This window comes from Rhinopithecus roxellana, chromosome 8, assembly GCF_007565055.1.
Source record: "Rhinopithecus roxellana isolate Shanxi Qingling chromosome 8, ASM756505v1, whole genome shotgun sequence".
In the NCBI taxonomy this organism is placed as follows: Eukaryota; Metazoa; Chordata; class Mammalia; order Primates; family Cercopithecidae; genus Rhinopithecus; species Rhinopithecus roxellana.
In genome coordinates this window covers 37,467,353-37,488,342 of record NC_044556.1, presented here as the reverse complement: position 1 = coordinate 37,488,342, position 20,990 = coordinate 37,467,353, and the positions used below count along the sequence as shown (strand labels likewise).

Sequence of the window (20,990 nt, the reverse complement as noted above, 5' to 3'; positions counted from 1 at the left end):
CAGTTTGAAGGTAACATTAGCAAGTCTACCAACATAATAACACGAAGTGTGAGGCACTCACTGCTCTCAGTGTGTAACATGAACTCATTTAGTGTCTTTAGGAGGCACTATTAGTACCTTCACTTTGCAGATGAGGAAGCTGGGGTTAGAGAGGTTAAGTGGCTTGCCCAAGATTATAGGACCAGTAAGTGCCAGAGCCTGATTCAAACCCAAATGCCTAGAACCCCCATTTTTATCCACTACAGCTCCTTTACACCTGAGTACTGTATGCGTGCATGTGTTTATTACCCTAAGGGCATCGTTATGCACTCTGAACACCCAGAAGAGGTGAATTTCTAGAAGAGCAGTTGGCAGATATTCCAGGATGCGTACCAAGCTCTGTCCTCCACATCATAATGGCGATTGGGAGTCAGCTTATTAACAGAGGTGGCAGAGCAAGGCTGAGCAGGGCCAGGGGTGCATTGGAAGCTGCTGTCACTCATCCAGGGAGCTGACTTTGTCTCCCTGATCACGCCAGAGTCTATCCAGCCCTCTGTGAACGGACCAGTGCTGCACCTTCCTGACCTCAAACAGGTCCTCGTAAAATGGCTTTTAAGAAAAATCTCTATAGAGCACCAAGCTAGACTTTCACAATTTCTGCTCGATCCCACCCATGCTAACTTCTTACTAAACAAATTGTTTTGGCTTTTCTAATCTAGCCTTAGTTCTACTTGAAACATCTTTTTAACCATTGTCATTCTGTAACAACTAAAACTGGATGAAGATCATATTTATTGATCAATAATTAAGAATTCTATTTATCTGCTCCAAAGTAGTTCTCCCAACCACTATACATAAATTGTGTTTAATGTGTTGTCTTTGCTTATGTAAAGCTCCAGATAGATGAGATGTCACAGTAGTCACTGTGGCCTCCAAGAGAAGTGATTATATATGCAGAGGGCAAGCCTAGGATGAGAGCCAGCTGGGTGTTCCAAGGAGGAAGTCCAGAGAACCTAGAAAAGACCATTTTTTCCTCCCTGGGCTTATCCCCTTGATGAGGTAAGTAAGGTGGACATTGAGTTTAGTTCACTTCTGTGACTTGGTAGGCTGGATTTTAGCTCTGTACATATTTGATCTTCATTTGAGTAAGCCATCTGCTCCCTGGAATCCTTAGCCAGTAGTCTATGACATTCACTTTGCTGTATAAAGAAGACTACATAGGCTGGGCATGGTGGCTCACACCTGGAATCCCAGCACTTTGGGAGGCTGAGGCAGGAGGATCACTTGGGCCCAGGAGTTCAAGACCAGTCTGGACAGCAAAGTAAGGCCTCATCTCTACAAAAAAAATGGAAAAAATTAGCTGGATATGGTTGCACATGCCTGTAGTGGGAGGAGGAGGTGGGAGGATCGCTTGAGCCTGGGAGGTCAAGACTGCAGTGAGCTGTGATCAGGCCACTGCAGTCCAGCCTGGGCAACAGAGTAAGACCCTGTCTCAAAAAAATAAAAAGCAAGAAAACTACATAGCCATCATCTTTCTCCTAATTCTTGATGTTCCCTAATCTCCTCCTCCTTCCCCCTATATTAAGAGAAAAAACTTTATGTATAATCACTGAATAAACAACACACTTTCCACTGTCTATGTGTAAATTATCTGCTCTATCATTTGCAGCAAGCTTTTCATCCCAAGTTAGTTTCCTTCCCCTGAGCTTATATTTCTCCAGCACTTATAAACGGCCCCCAGCAATGTTAGTTGACCCATGCAAGTTAACTTTATAACAATTTAAACAAAACTGAAGGTACATCTGGCACAAATGTGTTGCCCAGTGTTCTTTCCAGAAATGAATGGAACGCTCCTGATTTTATTGTGGCCTGAATTGCAGCACCCTTCCATCAATGCAGAGAATTAAGCATTGGTTGATTGTAAAATATACTCTTACCTGAACGAAGTCTTTCTTAGAGTGAGCTTTTTCTTAGGAAATTGTATGAGGAAAATAATGGGGAGATCAGAAACACTGGTACCTAAAGAAGCTGCCATGCATTTCCAAACTAACACAGCCTTATCATCACATGCTGCCACAGTCCTGCCTCTCAGTTCCCACTCACCTGGTCCTGATGAAGGCTAAGGTAGCAAGGTCCCTCGGAGACTATTTGTCGTGGATGTTGTATGGCATTCAATTCTCATATTTTTTCTGATAAAACCCTTGATTTTGAAGAAGTGCCATCTGAATCCTTGCCTTGCTTTCACTGCATAATGGAATAAAAATCTTGGGAGCAGGTTTTCCTATTTGAGAAAATTCAGATCATCTTCCAGAGCAAATGTGCTTCTGACTTTTGCGTGCTAAGAGGGTGAGACTCCATTATCCTTATGGGGTATCATAATGGGGTTTACAATCAGATCAAGAATCATAAGTGCTCATTATGTGATTCCAACGCAGATGAGAATTGCCACCAAGAGCAAGTATTAGCTTAAAAGCATTTAATGAAAATTCTAGGGTTGAAGCATCATTTCCAATTTTGTGACTTCATCCCAAAGAAGAGAATTGCAAATGAGTTGGTATTCACCCTGGAGAAGCCAGAATACAGAATTGATTTTGTTCATTCTTTCATTTGAGTGCAGCATCCACGTGTGTGTGTGTGTGTGTGTGTGTGTGTGTCACCATAATTGTGTTGTGTTCATATGCCCCTGCCAGTGGAAGGCATATATACATTGTGTAGATTTACTTTGTGTAGATTTATTCTTTGTGTCCACGGATGGTGCACGACACACATTTCTGCAGGCTTAGGAAAACACAGAACTGATATTACGTGCTCTAGTTTTGTTTTCTGTTTCTGGGGCAAGTGTTTTGCTGAGCATATTCGACAATGTGTTCACACAGTGCCTTCCAAGGTATCTGCAGTGTTTCCCAGGTGCAGACGAGTTTGAAAATAGCACTTTGTGAAGTATTCCCTTGGAGACTTGTGAAGGAGGTTGTTCGCAATTGCTCCTGTCAGCCTGTCTTAATCAGCTCAAGCTGACATTAAAAAAAAAATAATACCACAGAGTGGGGTAGCTGAAGCAGAAATTTATTTTTCACAGTTCTGGAGACTAGAAGTCAGAGGTCAGATGCTAGAGGTCGGAGGTCAGGTTGGGTTCTGGTGAGGGCTCCCTGGAGAGGGCTTGTGTACAGCTACCTTCTTGCCGTGTCCTCATGTGGTGGAGAGAGAGTGAGCAAGCTTTCTGGTGTCTCTTCTTATAAGGGCACTAGTCGCTCATGATGGCTCCACCCTCATGACCTCATTTAAACCTAATTACCTCCCAAAGCCCCATCCCCACATACCCTCACACTGGGGATTAGGCCTCAACCTGTTAATTTTGCACGTTGGAGGGATAAAATTCAGTCCATAGCATCTTTGTGAAGGTCCTCCATTCACTCATTTAGCAAATGTCTATTGGGAGCCCACTCTGCAGGGCAAAGGGGATTATGTTTGGGAAATAGCAATATAGACCCTGTCCCCGCCTTCATAGAGCTTAGGCCTTAATTTACAAAAAATGGACATATTTAAGTAGAAAACATTATGTGCGATATAAAGGAAGGTACCTATCTAGGCCATGGTAGGCTTCCCTGAGGAACTGATGTTAGAGCTGTGAATGGGTGTCAGCTAGCGGGAGGGGGAGGAGGGAACAGCAAGAACAGAGACCTCCACAGGGGCAAGAAGGATCTGAAACTGTAGCTGGAGCATCTGAGGGTCAGGACCTGTGATTCCCACTTAAGTATAAGTGCACATGCTATCTAGAACTTCCCTAAATGATGTTTTTTACCCCAAAAGTGGGCTTTTTTTGCTGGGTTTAGTCACTAGAAAGTGGATAGCAGGTATTTGCTCTTGGTGATCTGGTTGGCTAACTTCAGGGAAAAGGAGGACAGCTGAGCAGACTGGGGGAGCCCAGAATGGGGAATGATCTTTGCATTCCTGCAACTCAGCACCACCCACTCCAACCACAGCGCCTCCCTAGGAACCGTGTTTGCAATTCGTGAAACTTGCCTTTTTTTAAAATGAAAAAATATGTCCTCAAGATAGGACATCTCATCAGCAATCCCAGGAAAATGGAATTAAGTACAGTAAAATAAAATTGAAATCTATTAGCAAGCTCTGCTTCATGCACGATTTGTTTTTGGCAGATAGCCATTATTAAAGAAAACTTTTCGTCCATCCACTTTGCTTGAAATGCTTTCTAATCAGGTTTTCAGTCCTTCTTCTGTTTCTGTAGTTTTAGGACACACATTGTTTTCACTAAAGACATATGATTACAATTTGCAATTTTGTGTCCTCCAAACTCTCTGGAATATGGTTAGCTACTGAAAGAACTTGCCCATGACAATACATACTATAACCATATCTGATGATCCCCTATTTAATGACTCAGAATTATTGTCACTATCTGTTCCTTTCCCTGCATTCTTATCTCCTTTTCTTTTTTTTTTAACTATTTTTCTCATCCTCTTTGTAATAGCACACTCTTGCCCTTAAATACTATTTTATCACATTCCCTCAGTACCTCACATACAACCGGTCCTCAGAAAAGGAATGATGAAGCTGGGTGCGGTGACTCATGCCTGTAATCCTAGTGCTTTGAGAGGCTGAGATGGGCAGATCACTTGAGTCCAGGAGTTCGAGACTAGCTTAGGCAACATGGTGAAACCCCGTCTCTACAAAAAATACAAAAATTAACTGGTGTGGTGATGTGCGCCTGTATTCCCAGCTATTTGGAGGGCTGAGGTGGAGGATCGCTAGAGCCCAGGAAGTTGAGGCTGCAGTGAGCTGTGATGGCACCACTGTACTCCAGCCTGGGCAACAAAGTGAGACCTTGTCAAAAAAAAAGGGAGGGAGGACTCAAAAAATGATGCTCTCTGGCATCTTCTCACGTGCTTTCTGGTGGGCTGCTTCTGGACTGACTTCTCACCCACAGGGTTGGATCCCTTCCTGGGCCACCCAGTGGAGATTAGCATCTCCTTGAGCCCCAGGAGAAGGAACTGGACTTTCCTCATCTCTGAAACCCTGTCTTCTGACTCATAATGGGTGCTCAATACGTGTATTTTAAAGGATTAACATCAAAGTCCAACTTTTGCTTCTGTATGAAAAAGTCCCTTTCTGAAAAACAACAATGTTTCTAGTTGTAATTGTTCCAAAGACATGGGGATTGGTGCTGGTCCTGGAAGCAGGGCAACCCTCAGCAAAGTTCTTCAATGGGTACAGTGACATCATAGTTCTCACAGCTCTCCACGTCCACTCCCCTGGTGTCCTGTCTCTGGTCCTCAGCCATTCGAGCCTTTCCTTTTGTCTCCTCGCTATGTCTAACATCCAGGTAGTATTCATGTTCCTGATGGTTTCCATCAAAATGTGGGCTTCTGTTCCTCCTCCCCTCAGGCAGACCTTGCTATGGGCTTTCCAAGATGGTAGCAAGCAAAGTAGAAGCCGAGTCAAGGTCTGCCCCACACCCTCTTAAACCCCAACCTCCGACCTCCCCCAGACTCTCCTTAACAAACACAGCATCGAGGTAAGGAAATGAACCTCTGTGCTCCCATTTCTGCCTGGAGTTTGCCTCTGCTGCCAGTCCTTCCTTGCCCAGTGACTTCTCACTCATTCTTCAAGATGTAAATCAAAATTTAATGACTCATCCTGCATGCCAGTGGCTACAGTTTGCTCCAGTCCCTTGGCAGTGTGCACGCTATTCCTCTTCAGCACACTTCCTGCGTTATAGTGCACTTAGTACTTTATGTGACTATCTACCACATTAGACTGTGAACCATGTCTTTTTCTTCATCGTTTCTCTAACACTGAGCACAGTACCTGGCCTGAACCATAGTTTATTCTTAGTAAACATGCAAAGAAGAAAGACAGGGAAAGATGTGGCTAGGGCAGAAGAAGGAACCATTAAAAAAAATGGTAACTTCTCATTTCTTATTTGTTTTAACATTGGCTGAGGTGCAATGTTATGTCTGAATGCAAAAGAGTGGTTGAGATTAAAGGGAGAAGAGAGAATGTGGGCATGAGGCAGTTTTGGCCTCATTGGGTTAAAATTTAGGATTACAGAGGTTTGAAGACTTCCTTCAGGTCATTGGGGAGACCATTTCCTCCAGCTCTATGGAATACAGGGAGTGTTGAGAACTTAGTGACACTGATATGCTCACTTTGTTCCTGACTGGACTGGAACTGGTGTGAATTTTTTTCAAGCAATTTCTAGTGTGTGATAGACCAACCAAAGCCCCGTGAACACAGAGCATTCCATGAATCTTACAGGAATGGTGAGTTAAGAAGGACCAAACGGCTGTGTGGTCTGTGCCGATGCCACTTTCCAAAGCAGTGATCACCCTGTCTCTTGTCACAAGCAGCATCAGCCCTGGCCAGGTCCTTACCCACAGCATCCCTGACACAGCCGGCAGCAGCCTGCTGGGAGGATTCCCTTCCACACAGTGATGACGTTCAGCTAAGCCACAGTTTCCTTGACCCAGGAGGAAACCCGTGTGGTTTGGGGTTAGGGGCATGGATGAGCAAGCGCAGATTTTTTCCCATTGCCCTATGGCTTTAAATTGCAACCTCTCTTTTAATTTTCCATTATGCATCAAACACATCTGTGCCAGAACTGGACACATGTATTCCGTCTGGGAGGATAATCCCAGACAGCTATAAATTAGAGTTTGTGTACAGAGATTCCAAAACTGTGGCCTCGCGGTAGGGTGTCCCTGGGACCAGTCACCTCCTCCACAGTCTGCTCAGGTGGCTGCTGGCTTTGGCCTGATGCCTCTGTCAATAGGTTTTGCTTTGTATTTGGAAACTCTGTCTTTCCATCCAGTCGCCACAGAGATGAGGGCATGCAGAGTTGCCTGAGACGCTTTGCTGGGCAGACTTGTCCCAGGCAGCCTCCAAGTGCTCCTAGGTGGAACCTAGGTGCTTGATCAAGGGCATTGCTCTCTTTCCTGCACAGGAACAGCGAGGACCTCAAAGCTGGTGTCCTCCCAAGTTAAAGCTTGGCCCAAGAAGACTCTCCCCACTTTTTCTGTATTGAATATAGAAACTACTGTGTAACACTTTAAAAATATATTTTTAAAGCCACAAGAGAAATACACGCTTAATGCAGAGAACTTAGAAAATATACTGAGAAGGAAAAAAAGTCACCTGAAATCCTGCCCTAAAAAAGATATTGTTAATGTTTTAGCAAGACTCCTTTCAATGTGTTTCCCTGCCATGCCAGCCTTTTTTTAACGCAGACGTCTTTCAAAAGCTGATTGATCCCGGTTCCTTTAGCTGCCCCTCACATTATCCAATTAGTGCTTTCCTCTAAGTACTGGAAACTGTTAGTTACTCCACAAGGGAGAGTCCAGCTGGTAGAATTCTGCCCCTCTGACTCCTCCTCACTGAAATCACACCTCTTTTCTGAAGAAACTGGCCACAAAGGGAATTGGCCTTGGGGGATAGAAGGAGAAGAGGGATAGAATCCTCATAGAAATCCAGCCAGATCGTCCAGAAGGCTAGTTCTGGGTGCTTTATAAGCTGCCTGGCAAGATAGAAGTCTCCTGTGTAAAAAGGACTCTGCTGTCTCTGTTGTGATTTCTCCTTTTAGACCTCTGCTCCTCTGATTTCCATCCTCCGTGCTCCTGTTCCCAGCATCTGTGTGTGCTCTGCTCTGTTTGGGCAGGGGAAGCCTCTAAATTGTTCATTTAGTGGTAGGCGAGGGCAGCCCAACAGCAACTAGATGGGCCAGCAGAATAGGAGGCTATTTTTATATCTCTGCTTACTTTCTCATGGTGCCCTGAGCCCAGAAGGTGCCCAGTAAATATCTGTTGATGGATTGATACAGTGAAATTCGAGAGCGGTGTTTGTGGAGAGAGAACACTGTGGCTAGAGCCTGCCGGCACGCAGCAGTGACAGTCCTGAGATGGCAGAAAGGGCTTCCAACTTCCATGCTGAGCCTCACAAAAGCCTTCAGAGTAGGGAAGGAAAGGAAGCCGGGTGATGACTCTACCAGCCGCCAGCCTGCCCAGCCACTGCTTGCGCCAGCCACTCAGCCTCTCCATGAGCCACACAGCACACAGACCATGCTTTTTCAGAAAATTATTTTTTCCTTTCTCACTTTCCATGGAAACTCAAAATAGCAACCAAAAAAAAAAAAAGACTGGGCTATCTCTCTGCCAGCAAAACCATCCCCAGTCAGGGCAGTGATCATATATGATAGGGGAAGAGGGTTACAGGTGCCCCTAAAACAGCTTTCTATTTGGAGGCTGTGCACTCACGAGGTGTGGGTGGCTTCTGAGGTTGAGGTTGCTGTATTGTCTTCCCATTTAGAAAAGTGGATTTCCCCAAGGTCTTGGAGTTCATCTTGCTCTTGGTGACCCGGCAGCTGAGAGGTAGTCGCCTCTCATTGTGGTGTGGGTGAAGAGATCCGACGTGCCTAGCAAGGGACAAAAAGGCAGGGGGCAGATGCCTTCCAGAGGGAATGTTACTGGAATATTGCTTTTGAGACACCTCCCTGGCTGTGCTGAGTGTGCCCCATAACCACAGGGCAGCCTGGCATCATGGAAAAACCCTGCTCTCAGAATCAGAAAAACCCAGTCCAATGTCACATCAGGGGCCTGAGGGACTTTGTGCACGTCACTTCACCTCTCTGAGCCTTCATTTTCTCCCCTATAAAATGGGAAGGGTGGTCTAAGCGAGTTCTAAAGGGGTGACCTCGTCAGCATCCTGTGCCTGGAGCCTGCCCTCGGACCTGTGCATGCTCGTTCCCCTTCCACTGTAAACACAGTGTTGTTTGCCTTCCAGCTGGCTGGATCGGCCGTCATTGCTTTTGGACTATGGTTTCGGTTCGGAGGTGCCATAAAGGAGTTATCATCAGAGGACAAGTCCCCAGAGTATTTCTATGTGGGTGAGTGACTCCAGCTTCCCTAAGTTCCAGCTCGGAGTAGACGGGGCTGTGCAAAGGCTTAGAGCAGAAGCAGCACTTAAACTTTGGTGGGAGCGGGAGGGAAGAGGGGCAGGGAAAGAGGCTGGAAGGAGCGCCCCCTGAGCCCCTGTGCACTGGTCTAGCCCTCCTGGTTGTGTGCTGGAGACAGGTAGAGAAGCTGTTGTGACCCCTTCCCCTTGCCTTCACACGGCCTGTTCCTCCACTCTCCAAAATCAAGGGAGGCTAGAGCCGGTAAGAGCAGCCTGTTGTGCTTCGTTTCAGGGAAAGAAGTCTCAAGGAAATGCAGTTAAAATTTATTTCAAAGAATGAGAAAAGTCCCATTGCCCCTGGAGTAAAGTGGTTACACCACAAGTGTGTCATTCACTAGCCCATCTGGGGTGACACAGGACCCCTGCAGGATTTTATTTTGTGATCTTATGTTTTAAATTGTGTAGGAAAAAGCATAACTCAAAATACAGGCTTGAAGGGGCTAATCTCAGTCTCTCCATGACTAGGGACTGCAGAGAGGAGGGGAGGAGAGGGAAGAAGGAGGGAAGGGAGGGATGGAGGGAGAGGAGATGAGAGGGCTGCCCCTGGAAAGAGGCTCCAGCGGGAAGGGGCAATAGCTCTGCCCCTGCCACAGTAGGAAGGGGTGAGGAGTGTAGGGTAAGGTGCAGCCTCCACCCGCAAGGCAGTGCTCTTAGTAGGGGCTGAGCATTATTGCCCTGGGATTAGTTGACCTACTTCTAGCACTTCCTGTGGCCTTTTCTCATTCTCCAGCTAAATGGACTAAGACTGTAAATTTCAAAAAGCCCAAGACCATCGTCATCATAGGTGACACCCCCATATGACTGGCTGTTTTAGGATCTGCACCAGCCATAGAGTAAGCTTCAGTGGCTGTGGTGACCTCTATGGCGGGGAGTAGGAGCATCCTGCACAGGTCATTTGCTCTAAATCACAAGAAGAGTAGAGTCTGTTCCAGGACAGAGAGAGTGCAGGCCCCACTCAGAGCAGGGACATCCTCCAGACGGGCCGGCCTGCAGCTGTGCTGCCTCTTGTTACAAACACTCTTCCCACACAGCATCCTCCTGCGAGGAGAAGAGCTGTGTCAGTTAGGATACTTTTAGAGGAGAGTAGCAGAAAACCTACTAAAGATGGATAACAATAAGGACATCCCACATTTCAGGAAATCTTAGATGTGGCTCTTTGTAAAACACTCAATTATTTTAGGTTCCACTAAGAAAGGAAAAATTGCTACCAGTTTAGCTATGACATACCATAAAAGATGCATTCTAATTTCAGCATGTTAAGATACACCAAAAAATAAACCATCTCAACAGTGATGAAATACAGTAAAAGAAGTCTGGAGATGGGGATTTTCCAGAATTTGTTCAAGGCTGAACAAAGTCATCAAGGGCCCAGGTTCTTTCCCCGTCTCTGCTGTCCTCAGTGTCCTTAGACATCTCCCCTTAAAAGATAGCTGCAGTGGCTCCAAGCATCATATTCTCATACAGCAACATCCAAAAGAGAACAAAGAAAATTTCGCTTCATATTGTCCCTTTTTTGAATGAGTAAAACCTTTTTCAGAATCTGCCAACACATTTCCCCTTGCAGCTTCTTAGTCAAAATTGCATTCTGTATTCATGCCTAAGCCAATCATGGCCAAGAAGTGAATTACTGTGATTGGATCTCTGACTAATTGATATTCACAGCCTCACACCCTCCCCTGGGCCTGGGGAGGGGCGTGGGCCCCCCACAGGGCCTGTGACACTTGGACAAGATTGGGATTTTGTGACAATGAAAAAGCAGAGGGGGCCGGGCGCGGTGGCTCAAGCCTGTAATCCCATCACTTTGGGAGGCCGAGACGGGCGGATCACGAGGTCAGGAGATCGAGACCATCCTGGCTAACACGGTGAAACCCCGTCTCTACTAAAAATACAAAAACCAGCCGGGCAAGGTGGCGGGCGCCTGTAGTCCCAGCTACTCGGGAGGCTGAGGCAGGAGAATGGCGTAAACCCGGGAGGCGGAGCTTGCAGTGAGCTGAGATCTGGCCACTGCACTCCAGTCCGGGCGACAGAGTGAGACTCCGCCTCAAAAAAAAAAAAAAGAAAAAAGAAAAAAAAAGAAGAAGCAGAGGGATCTGCCGTAGACATAAAACTGAAATGCTCCTTTCTACCCACATGGTTTCCAGGAAGTATGCACAGGACAAGGACATTTGAGACAGGAAAATATAGCCTATCAGTATAACCTCAATATAATCCATTGGCCAGCATTCACAGTCCTGGGCTCTGCCATCACACAAAATGTATAAGAATTCTGTAACTGCCCCCATGTAACTTGTAATATAAATGAAAAGACTCATAGACCTCACAATTTAAATTACAATAAAAATTAGCATGTGACTAAATGCCAACTAAGTGGTATTTGCAGTGGGTGCATTAGAGGTCATTCTAAACTGGTAAGGAAAGAAGAATTTAAGTTAGGTTTTAAAGACCAGGCTGTAATCAATGGAGAAGAGGAAAAATGGGGGCTGGAAAGGCTGAGGGGAAGGCATGCACAAAGCATGACTGTGGGGAGGGATTAGCAAGCTGGATGGGGCAGGGGGCTCTGATGGAGTCTGAGGACTGGGGCATGGTGGGCAGAAGGATTCGGACTGTTGGGGAGGGAGAAGGGACAAGTATAGAGGCCTTTGAATGTCAGGGTTAAGTTGGTAAACAGTAGAAGGATGATTTGGGGCCAGGGGTAAGGTATGATCTGCACTGCATTTTAAAGAGATTATTATGGCAGAAGTAGAATGAGAGAGGAATCCCAGGACAGAAAAAAAAAGGCAGATTATTGATACAATCAGGCCTGACAAATTAGGGTATAACCCACAGTGGTTGCGGAAGGAATTAAGAAGAAAGAAACAGAACGACACGAAACATTATTAAACATTTTTAAGCTGCCGAATCAAACTCAGGGACAGAAGGAGTCAAAATGGCAAAAGAGATGAGTGAGAGGCAGAGTCAAGCCTCTCAGTAGTAATTCACGACTTTCTGATGGAAACCTGAGTTACAGGTGTGAGTAAGGGGTCCCTGCTCCATCAGAGGGAGGGGCCATTGCATGGAGCTACAGACGGAAGACCTCCCCGGGAGCAGCCTCAGTCTGTGTTTCTCCAGAAACAAAAGGCTGATAGCCATTTCACAGCTGTAGATGTCAGTTCCACGTAAAAACCTTCATGATTGGATACATCAAAAGGTTGAATAGACTTCCACAGATGAAAGTGAGCCATCCTTCATGTCATATTTAACCGCTATCGTGGCAAGAATCAGAATTGTGTGTTTTATTCAGGAGATTCCTGTGCTGAGCCGGAGGCTGAACTGGCTCCACACACACATTCCTGATTTTGTTTCTAATCTAAACCAAACACTGCACACACTGCCTGAGATATGAGGAATTATTCATCATGTCCTATCTTTATGGACATGTCTATCAGGACTCCCCGTATTGCAAATCACAGACACCTACTCAAATTGACTGAAGCAACATAGACCTTTATTGAGTAACATACTTGAAAGGTCAAGGGTTAATACTGGTCTCAGGGACTCAGATGATGTGACCAGAGTTCAGTCTGGAGCCATCTCTTGGCCCTGCTTTCCTTTGGCTCCATTCTTAGGCAGGTTTCTTCTCCATGTGATAAAATGGCTGCCAGTGGCTCTAGACTCCATTTCCAGAGTGACTCCAGAAGTAGAACATGCTGCTTTCATTCCAACAGATCCATCTAACGCCCCGGGCCTAACTCTTATTGGCAATATTGGACCTCGTGCCCATCCTTGAACTTGTCATTGTGGACAGCTGCTTGTGGGGATATGCCTGGGCTTCATGCCCACCGTGGAGCTGGAGGTGAGTCAGCCCTCTCAAACCACATGGGCTGAGAATGGAGGAGCTCCCTTTACCCAATAGAGAAAAAGAAGTGGATTCTGGGCAGAGAAAACAGCAGGCCACAGCAGCGCCTGAATCCTCCTGCTTGCCGTTGGTGTCACAGGGCATGATATGGGTTTACCCACCCTTCGTTCCTCGTCCACCACATCTCCCTTCCCTAAGGCAGCCCGGAGTAGTTGGTAGTAAAGGCACTTAAGATCCGTGCTCAAAGTTCAGGGAAGTGGGTCATCATAGAAACTTAGCACCATGCAGAATAAGGAAACTACAGACCGTGGATAAGCACCTGGGGCTGGCAGTCAGCCAGGGCTTCTCAGCTCCTCCTGGTGGGGTTCGGCCTGGAACCCAGGTTTGCTGACAGCCAGGTCTGTGCTTGCTCTGTCTCCCAGTGCTGCCTCTCTGGATAGTGGCAACAAGAAGTCCTTGTGAAGTCAGGTACCTTTTTTCTCCTTCAAATATGTCTTATAATATAAATAGAAAGAGCAATAGACATGTTTGTAGAAATTGACATTTTTTCCTTAGTGAATAATTTTCCAAGTAAGAAAGATACCTGCTCTCCAGCAATAAAACAAGAAGAAAAATACACTAGGATACTATTTATGGATTTGCACTGCACACAGTGTGAGGTGATAGCACTTTAGGAAACAAGCAGGCCCAGTGTTTAGAAAATCTCGCTCCATTGTCACAGGGCACCGTTCATTGATCTGGGTATTTCCTTTTCAGAATAGGTTCCAGATAAATCAGTCCATTAAACTCTTATCACCCCTTTGTTAAAGAGTGTCCTAAACTGGCATGGCACATTCAAGTGGTTCTTAAAGAAATAAGCCCTTCCAGCCTTGACTCTCCTCTCTGAGAGGAACCCCAGGAAGACACATTGGTTAGGTCCCTGCTTCGGGGTAGATGACTGCCAGACTTTATAAGGGAAATTGTCCCATCTTCTGGGGGAAGCTTTCCTTTCTGGCATCCTTGGTTCTCTCTCCTTGGGGATGGAGCGAGTTTCCCTCCCTGTGATAAAGATGGGACATAACCTCCAAGCCAGGGGGTTGGTCAATCCCAGGCCAGGGCAGGAGGATCCAACCGCAGGAAATGAGGACAGGGCGAGGGGGTAGTCTGACTGACTGACACCTGTGTCTCTTCTCAGGGCCCTCTGCATCCAGGCCAAGGCCTGGAGGCCCTTCCAAGGTCTCTGTGTCCACTGGTTGCTTAGGGTAGAAGAGAGGACCTGGCCGGAGTGATGCTGGCAGAGGAGGGCTTGGGTTGCTCACTGTTTCCTAGACCCTGTCCACGCTAGTCTCTTTCAGGGCACTCTTGGGAGAAGCCCCGTGTCTTCCAAATTCCAGCAACCTGCCCATCTGACTTCCTGTTACAGTCCCTCTCTGGAGTGGGCAGACACCCCGGGGGCTTCTTTCTAGAGTTACAGAGTAGGGAGTGAGCCCCTCAGCCCTTGGAAAACTGGAGAGACTGTGTGCTTGGGGCATGAAGTCATGTCTGTGAGCAGAGAATATTAACAGGTTTTCTCCAAGAAGGGGTTGCCCACACACACAGGAGCCACTTGGCTCTCCAGGATCGCAACCTGACTGCAGCTGTCGCTCCCTGTGGAACTCAAGAGTCTCCAAGCCTGGCTCTGATTGTGGCTGAATGTTACGTATAAGGAAAGCATTCCAGTGCTGAACACCAAGGGGGTGGCTTGGCTTGTTAAAAACTCTGACTCACGCTGGTCATATTTTTTTACTTCGTTTTCACTTGTACCTGACATCCATGGTAGCTGGATACCAGAGAGGTGTTGTAGCTTACATTGTTGAGACAGTTTCTCCAGAGCATTTTTATAAGAAGTTGGAATAGACAATCATTTCCATATTGCAGCTAACAAAACTGAAGAGTAGGAGGACTTACCTAAAGCCATAGTTGGCAGGCCTGGATTTCTGGCTCCCAGCCCTGTACTTTCAGAGGAAAAACCAGGAATCATCAATTCTAGACATCTCAAGTACTTTTCTCAAGGAAGAGGAAAAATAACTATACTGCCATTTATAAATTGCAAAATGAGCCAATTTCTAGCTAAGAGCATTATTGTCCTTCAGAGTTACTGCTAAAAGGAAAGCATAGGGGTTCAGGGAGTAGCCTGGATTTCTGGCTCTCAGCCCTGTACTTTCAGAGGAAAAACCAGGAATCATCAATTCTAGATATCTCAAGTACTTTTGTCAAGGAAGAGGAAAAATAACTGTACTGCCATTTATAAATTGCAAAATGAACTAATTTCTAGCTAAGAGCATTATTGTCCTTCAGTGTTACTGCTAAAAGGAAAGCATAGGGGTTCAGGGGGTACACTTTGGAGTAGGCTCCCCTGGGTTCAGTTCCAATTTTTCCCCTCACTAGCTATGCAATCTTACATAAATTTTTTAATTTCTTGGTGTCTCAGATTCTTCAGCTGTGAAATATGAACGTATTTAAGCATAGTATCTGTTTTGTGGTGAGCCCTCAGTAAATATTGGCTATTGTTACTACAGATCGAGCAACCCTAATCTGAAAATCCAAAATCCAAAATTCCCCCACATCCAAAACCTTTTGAGCACTAGTCTGACTCTCAAAGGAAATACTCATTGGATAATTTCAGATTTTGGATTTTTGGATTAGGAATGCTCGACCAGTGTCATGCAAGTGAAAATATCCTAAAGCTGAAACACTCGCCCTTCCCAAAAACTAAGTTGCATTCAATATTCTAGATATTTGCATTATTATATGCATTCAGGGGATGCTGGAAGGGAGAGAGAAGGGACATAAATGTAGGGACATAAAAATTTTTTTAGATAAAAAATGGTCATTAGCAGATTATGTAAAACCATCTGCTGCTAGAAAGCCATTAAAATTGATGACCACATCCAGTCTCTAAAAGGGGGGAACTTTTTTAAATGAGTTTATCCCAGTAGGCCGTTAGAAGGCTCTCTCTTATTTTTATGTTAACTAAAATGATGTTTCTAGCTTAAAAGAAGACTCTGAAACCTAAGAAAAGAGTGATGGAATTGCCTGGGAACATGTTCCAAATCTTACCCCAACTAGAATGACTGTTATCAAAGCAAGAAAGAATAACAAATGCTGGTGAGGATATGGAGAAAGGGGAAGCCTCATACACTATTGGTGGGAATGTAAAGTAGTACAGCCACTGTGGAGAACAGTATGGCAGTTCCTCAAAAAATAAATATAGAGCTATCATCCAGCATTCCCACCGCGGGGTATATATCCAAAAGAAAGGAAATCAGTAAATCAGAGAGACATCTGCACTCCCATGTTTATTTCAGCACTTTTCACAATAGCCAAGATACAGAGTCAACGTAAGTGTCCATCAGCAGATGGATGGATGAAGAAAATGTGGTACATGTACACAATGGAATATTACTCAGCCATAAAAAGAATGAAATCCTATCATTTGTAGCAACATGGATGGAACTAGAGGCTATTATGTTAAGTGAAATAAGCCAAGCACAGAAAGTCAGATATCACATAATCTCACTCATGTGGGAGCTGAAGAAGTGGATCTCATGGAGGCCGAGGGTAGCTTGATGGTTACTGGAAGCTGCAGAGGGTAGGGGGGTGGGGAGATAAAGAGAAGCTGCTTAATGGGTACAAAAATACAGTTAAATAGAAGGAAGAAATTATTGTATTCTATAGAACAGTAGGGAAATTATATTTAACAATAATTTTTATGTATTTCAAAGTAGCTAGAAGAATTTTTTAGATTTTAACTTCCCAACACAAAGATAAATGTTTGAGGTGATGGATATCCCAGTGACACTGATTTGATCCTTACACATTGTATACATGCATTGAACTAGCACATGTACCACTAAAATATGTATAAATATTATCTATCAGTAAGATATTAATAAAAAACATTTTTAATGCTTTTTAAATTTTTAAAAAAGAAGGTGTCCCAGGGAAAGTACTTGTGGTAGCATGTCCCAGAGATCACTGGCATCCCAAAGCTCAGCTATTCATGATGAAAATGTAATTTCAAAGTGTTTTCTATTTTTCAAATCAAAGGCAATAGGACTCGGAAAGCGTGAGGGATTCGGGAAGTAGGTCATGCGTTTGTCACACCTGCTCCTGTGGGAAGCAGAGGGCTCTACAGTAACCATCTTGGAATTTAAAATGTGGCTATAAATTAATTAATTAAATTCAGCAGCTATTTTTTGAGAGGCACACCATAAGAAGTATAAAGTATCCTTGGAAGCCACAGGTGGCCTTATGGCATGCAGAGTATTATAGCCAGATTTGGAACTGGATCCAGCAGGCCCAGGGAACCTCTCCTCTTGTAGAATTTCTTCTGCTTTTCCCGTCAACTCCAGTAAGCAATGCTCATGTGGAGCTGGGCTGAGTCACAGGCCCACACATACAAAACAGAGGCTGGCTGAGAAGAGGCCTTAAAGTTGAAGCTGTTAGGACAGCTTCAGGTTGTTTTTGCCATGAGCTCTGGGATGCTGATAGCCTAAGAATGAAATATTGTTCAAATAAGCACATTTTCCTGAACAGCTCATTATTTCAGCAGGATAAGGATTGTTGCCTGAGGGAGCAGACAGTTTCCTTTACAGTGGGGAGCAACTCTGGCCTCCTCAAACCTCTGTGCCCCTGTGCAGTTAGCCTCCCGCCTCCTCAGGAGCCTCTCTCTTTCCTATATTCCAGGGTTTCTCGGGGTGTGAAGCAACCATCCTCCTGTGCTTGGCTTTGGAGAGCCCAGCTACGTAGTTCCTATGTGGATGTTTGCTAAGACGTGTTTCCAGCATGTATCTCTAAGCAAAGATGGGTGATGACAGCCAGCCAGCCTGGAACTGATTTGATTTTCTCTGTCTTATCTACTCATCCAACGCACACCAACTGAGAATTCTGCCTTGTGCAAGGCATTCTCTAGAGAGGATGAATAAGGTTTGTTTGTCGACTTGAAATCTATAATGAGAGACTAATATGAGAACCTGCAAAAGCACAAAATGGAAAAGAGCAGGTCACAGTCAGATCATGGTGAATTCCCAGGTGGCTGGAGCATAGGATGGATAAGGATTTGGGGGGCAACTGGTCTGCAGGCTGTGACTTCATGATAGATCTGCAAACTGCATCATATAGCAATTGTGGCAGTAGCAATGGGAGGCAATGGCATGTTCTGCAGCAAGGTGGTCCACCAGGAAACATTCGTGAAGGAGCTGAATATGGTGGTGTTGCTGCCGCCCTGCCAGGGCGTCCTGCCTGCAGCCATCTTGTCTCTCAGAACTCCATTTGTAAAACAGAAATAACAGTCCTTGCTTACCTAACCAGGTTGTTTGGAGAAGCCAGTAAGATGATGGAAGTGAAAGAGCTTTGAAAACTTTGCAACACAGTGAACGACTTTTTTTTTTTCTTTTTCAACTTTCATTTTAGAATCGGGGTACATGGGCAAGTTTGTTACAAAGGTATATTGGGTGATGCCGAGATTGGGGGTATGACTGAATCTGTCACCCAGGTAATGAATACAGTACCCAACAGTTAGTTTTTCAACCCCTGTGCCCCTCTAATAGTCCCCAGTATCTATTGTTCCCATCTTTATGTCCATGTGTACCCAATATTTAGCTCCTACTTATAAGTGAGAACATGTAGTATTTGATGTTCTGTTCCTGTGATAGTTTGCTTAGGATAATGGCCTCCAGCTGCATTCATGTTGCTGCAAAGGACATGATTTTGTTCTTTTTTAGGGCTGCATAGTATTCTGTGCTGTATATGTACCACATTTTCTTTATCCAATCTACCATTGATGGGCATCTGGGTTGATTCCATACTTTTGCTATTGTGAATAGTGCTGCAGTGAACATGTGCCCTTTTGGTAGAATGATTTATTTTCCTTTGGGTATTTACCCAGCAATGGGATTGCTGGGTCGAGTGGTAGTTCAACTCAGTTATTTGAATCATCTCCAAACTGCCCTCCGCAGTGGCTGTACTGATTTACATTCGCAGTGGTGTATAAAGTGTCCCCTTTTCTCCTAGCTTTGCCAACATCCGTTATTTTTGACTTTTTAGCAAAAGCCATTCTGACTGTTATGAGATGGTATCTCATTGTGGTTTTGATGTGCATTTCTCTGATGATTACAGATGACGAGCATTATTTCATGTTTGTTGCTCGCTTGCATGTCTTCTTTGGAAAATTGTCTGTTTATGTCTTTTGCCCACTTTTTAATGGAGTTATTTGCTTTTTGCTTGTCGATTTAAGTTCCTTATAGATTCTGGATATTAGACCTTTGGTGAAAGACATTTTTAAAAACAATAAAGTGTTTAAGCAGTGGGGCCAACAACACTATTATTTTATGATATCGTTTCTCACATTACCACATCCATTCCCTCATGAAATTATTCTTTTAGAGAAAAGGGAAAGGGAGGAGGTGCCAGAGCTGGAACAGCAGGAAATAAATACCCGCCTCAGGGCTACAGAGCAGCAGGGCCTCAGGGCCCTGAAAAGAACCCCGAGGCCAGGCCGGGGTGGGGCAGGAAGCAGAGCAGCCTCGCCTGTGGCTCCTAGTAGGTCTGTGAACTGTCAGATCTGCCCACAAACCACCAACAGCAACCCAGAGGAGCCCCAGGAAGCACCCTGAATGCCAGGCCCAGGGGTTCCCCATGGAGGCGGGGCACCAGCCCCCACCCTCCCTGTTAATGGGAGTGGTTTCCAGGTGACTCATATGAGTAAAATGCAAAAAATGAAATAGAGACCATCAATATGATTCCAAGTAAGACAAGTGCCAGGTCACACATTGTATTCTAACTTATCTCAGAATCAGAGAAGGAAATAGAAAAAGGCTTGGCTTTAGTTCTCTCAGAACCAGAGCACTTCTGCCCTTTTCTTTCTCTGTAAGAAATGTACCTGGGGCTTGACTAAGTAGTAAGTGAAATCCCCACCTGAATGATGGCTGCCTCCATCACTGGAGAGGCAGGACAGAGTCGGGATGTGGGCAGCCTTTTGAGGCTCACGGCTATTTTTCTCCTGGCTGTGCCAAGCACCAGCTCTATGACCTTACGCGAACTGCTTAACCTTCTGGGGCTCAGTTCCTCCGTGTTAAACATGGCAGTAAGGATAGTACCTTGTGGTACTATTAGAATGCTCTGCAGTGCCCAGAGTCTTAAGCCTAGTTGGTCATGGAGGCATTCGGTTGGCTGTCAATGGTCTCCTCTGATCTCTTCCCCACAGGGCTCTATGTTCTGGTTGGAGCCGGGGCCCTGATGATGGCTGTGGGTTTCTTCGGGTGCTGTGGAGCCATGCGGGAGTCGCAGTGTGTGCTTGGATCAGTAAGTGGGGCGTGGGGTAAATGGTGGGATGGGAGTGATGGAGCCGCCTGCATCTGAAGGGAGTCAGTGCCTCTGGCCCCTGGCTCCAGCTCCTCCATGGACTCTCTGAACCCTTGGCACGCACTTTTCCTCCCTCAGTCTTGGTTTCTCCATCTCTTATATATGAATAATATTACCTAGGGCCAGGTGCCATGACTCACACTGGTAATCACTTTGGGAGGCCGAGGCAGGAGGATCTCTGGAGCCCAGGAGTTCAAGACTAGCTTGGGCAACACAGGGAGACCCAGTCTCTACCGGGTGTGATGCCACACACCTGTGGTCCCAGCTACTCAGGAGGCTGAGGCGGGAGGATCACTTAAGCCCAGGAGTTGGGAGGCTGCAGTGAGCCATGACTGTACCACTGCACTCCAACCTGAGTGACAGAGCAAGACCTTGTCTTGAAAAAAGAAAAAAGAAAAAAAAAAATTATCTTTGTTCCTGCCTCATATGGGAAGTGTGAAAAGAAATGAGGTCATTGGTGTAAAGATGTTTTGGGAGTAAAAGTACTTAGTAATTGTAAGGGGTGACTATGATTGTTCTTAAAAATATGTGTGTGTGTGTGTGTGTGTATATATATATATATATATTTCACAGTGGGTGAGACAGCTAAAATGTTTCTATAGCCAGGGAAGCACTGTTATCTACAAGGAAAACATTTATGTTTGAGATCAATAACTTAACCAAAATCCCTCTTGTGGCTTATTTTAACAAGCAACCTCTGTTTAAAAAAAATCAAATAATTTCAATTAACTGCCATACATTCAATGCCAGTGTAGCCTCAGAGAAACAGAAAGGAAGAAGAGGGGCAGGAGGAGAGAAAGTGTTGATATTTCTCCACAGGGAGTCAGAA

The 20,990-nt window shown here is 45.3% G+C and overlaps 1 protein-coding gene across 2 annotated transcripts in view; it reads left to right on the top strand.

Annotated features, from left to right (window-relative positions):
- The window catches only part of TSPAN2 (tetraspanin 2), a 43,866-nt gene that overhangs the window by 7,722 nt on the left and 15,154 nt on the right, over positions 1-20,990 (top strand). For both annotated transcript variants that reach the window (XM_010371947.2, XM_030936848.1), the window contains exons 2-3: positions 8,773-8,875; positions 20,004-20,101. In XM_010371947.2, the coding sequence (XP_010370249.1) occupies positions 8,773-8,875; positions 20,004-20,101 (201 nt within the window). The remainder of the gene's footprint in view (positions 1-8,772; positions 8,876-20,003; positions 20,102-20,990) is intronic.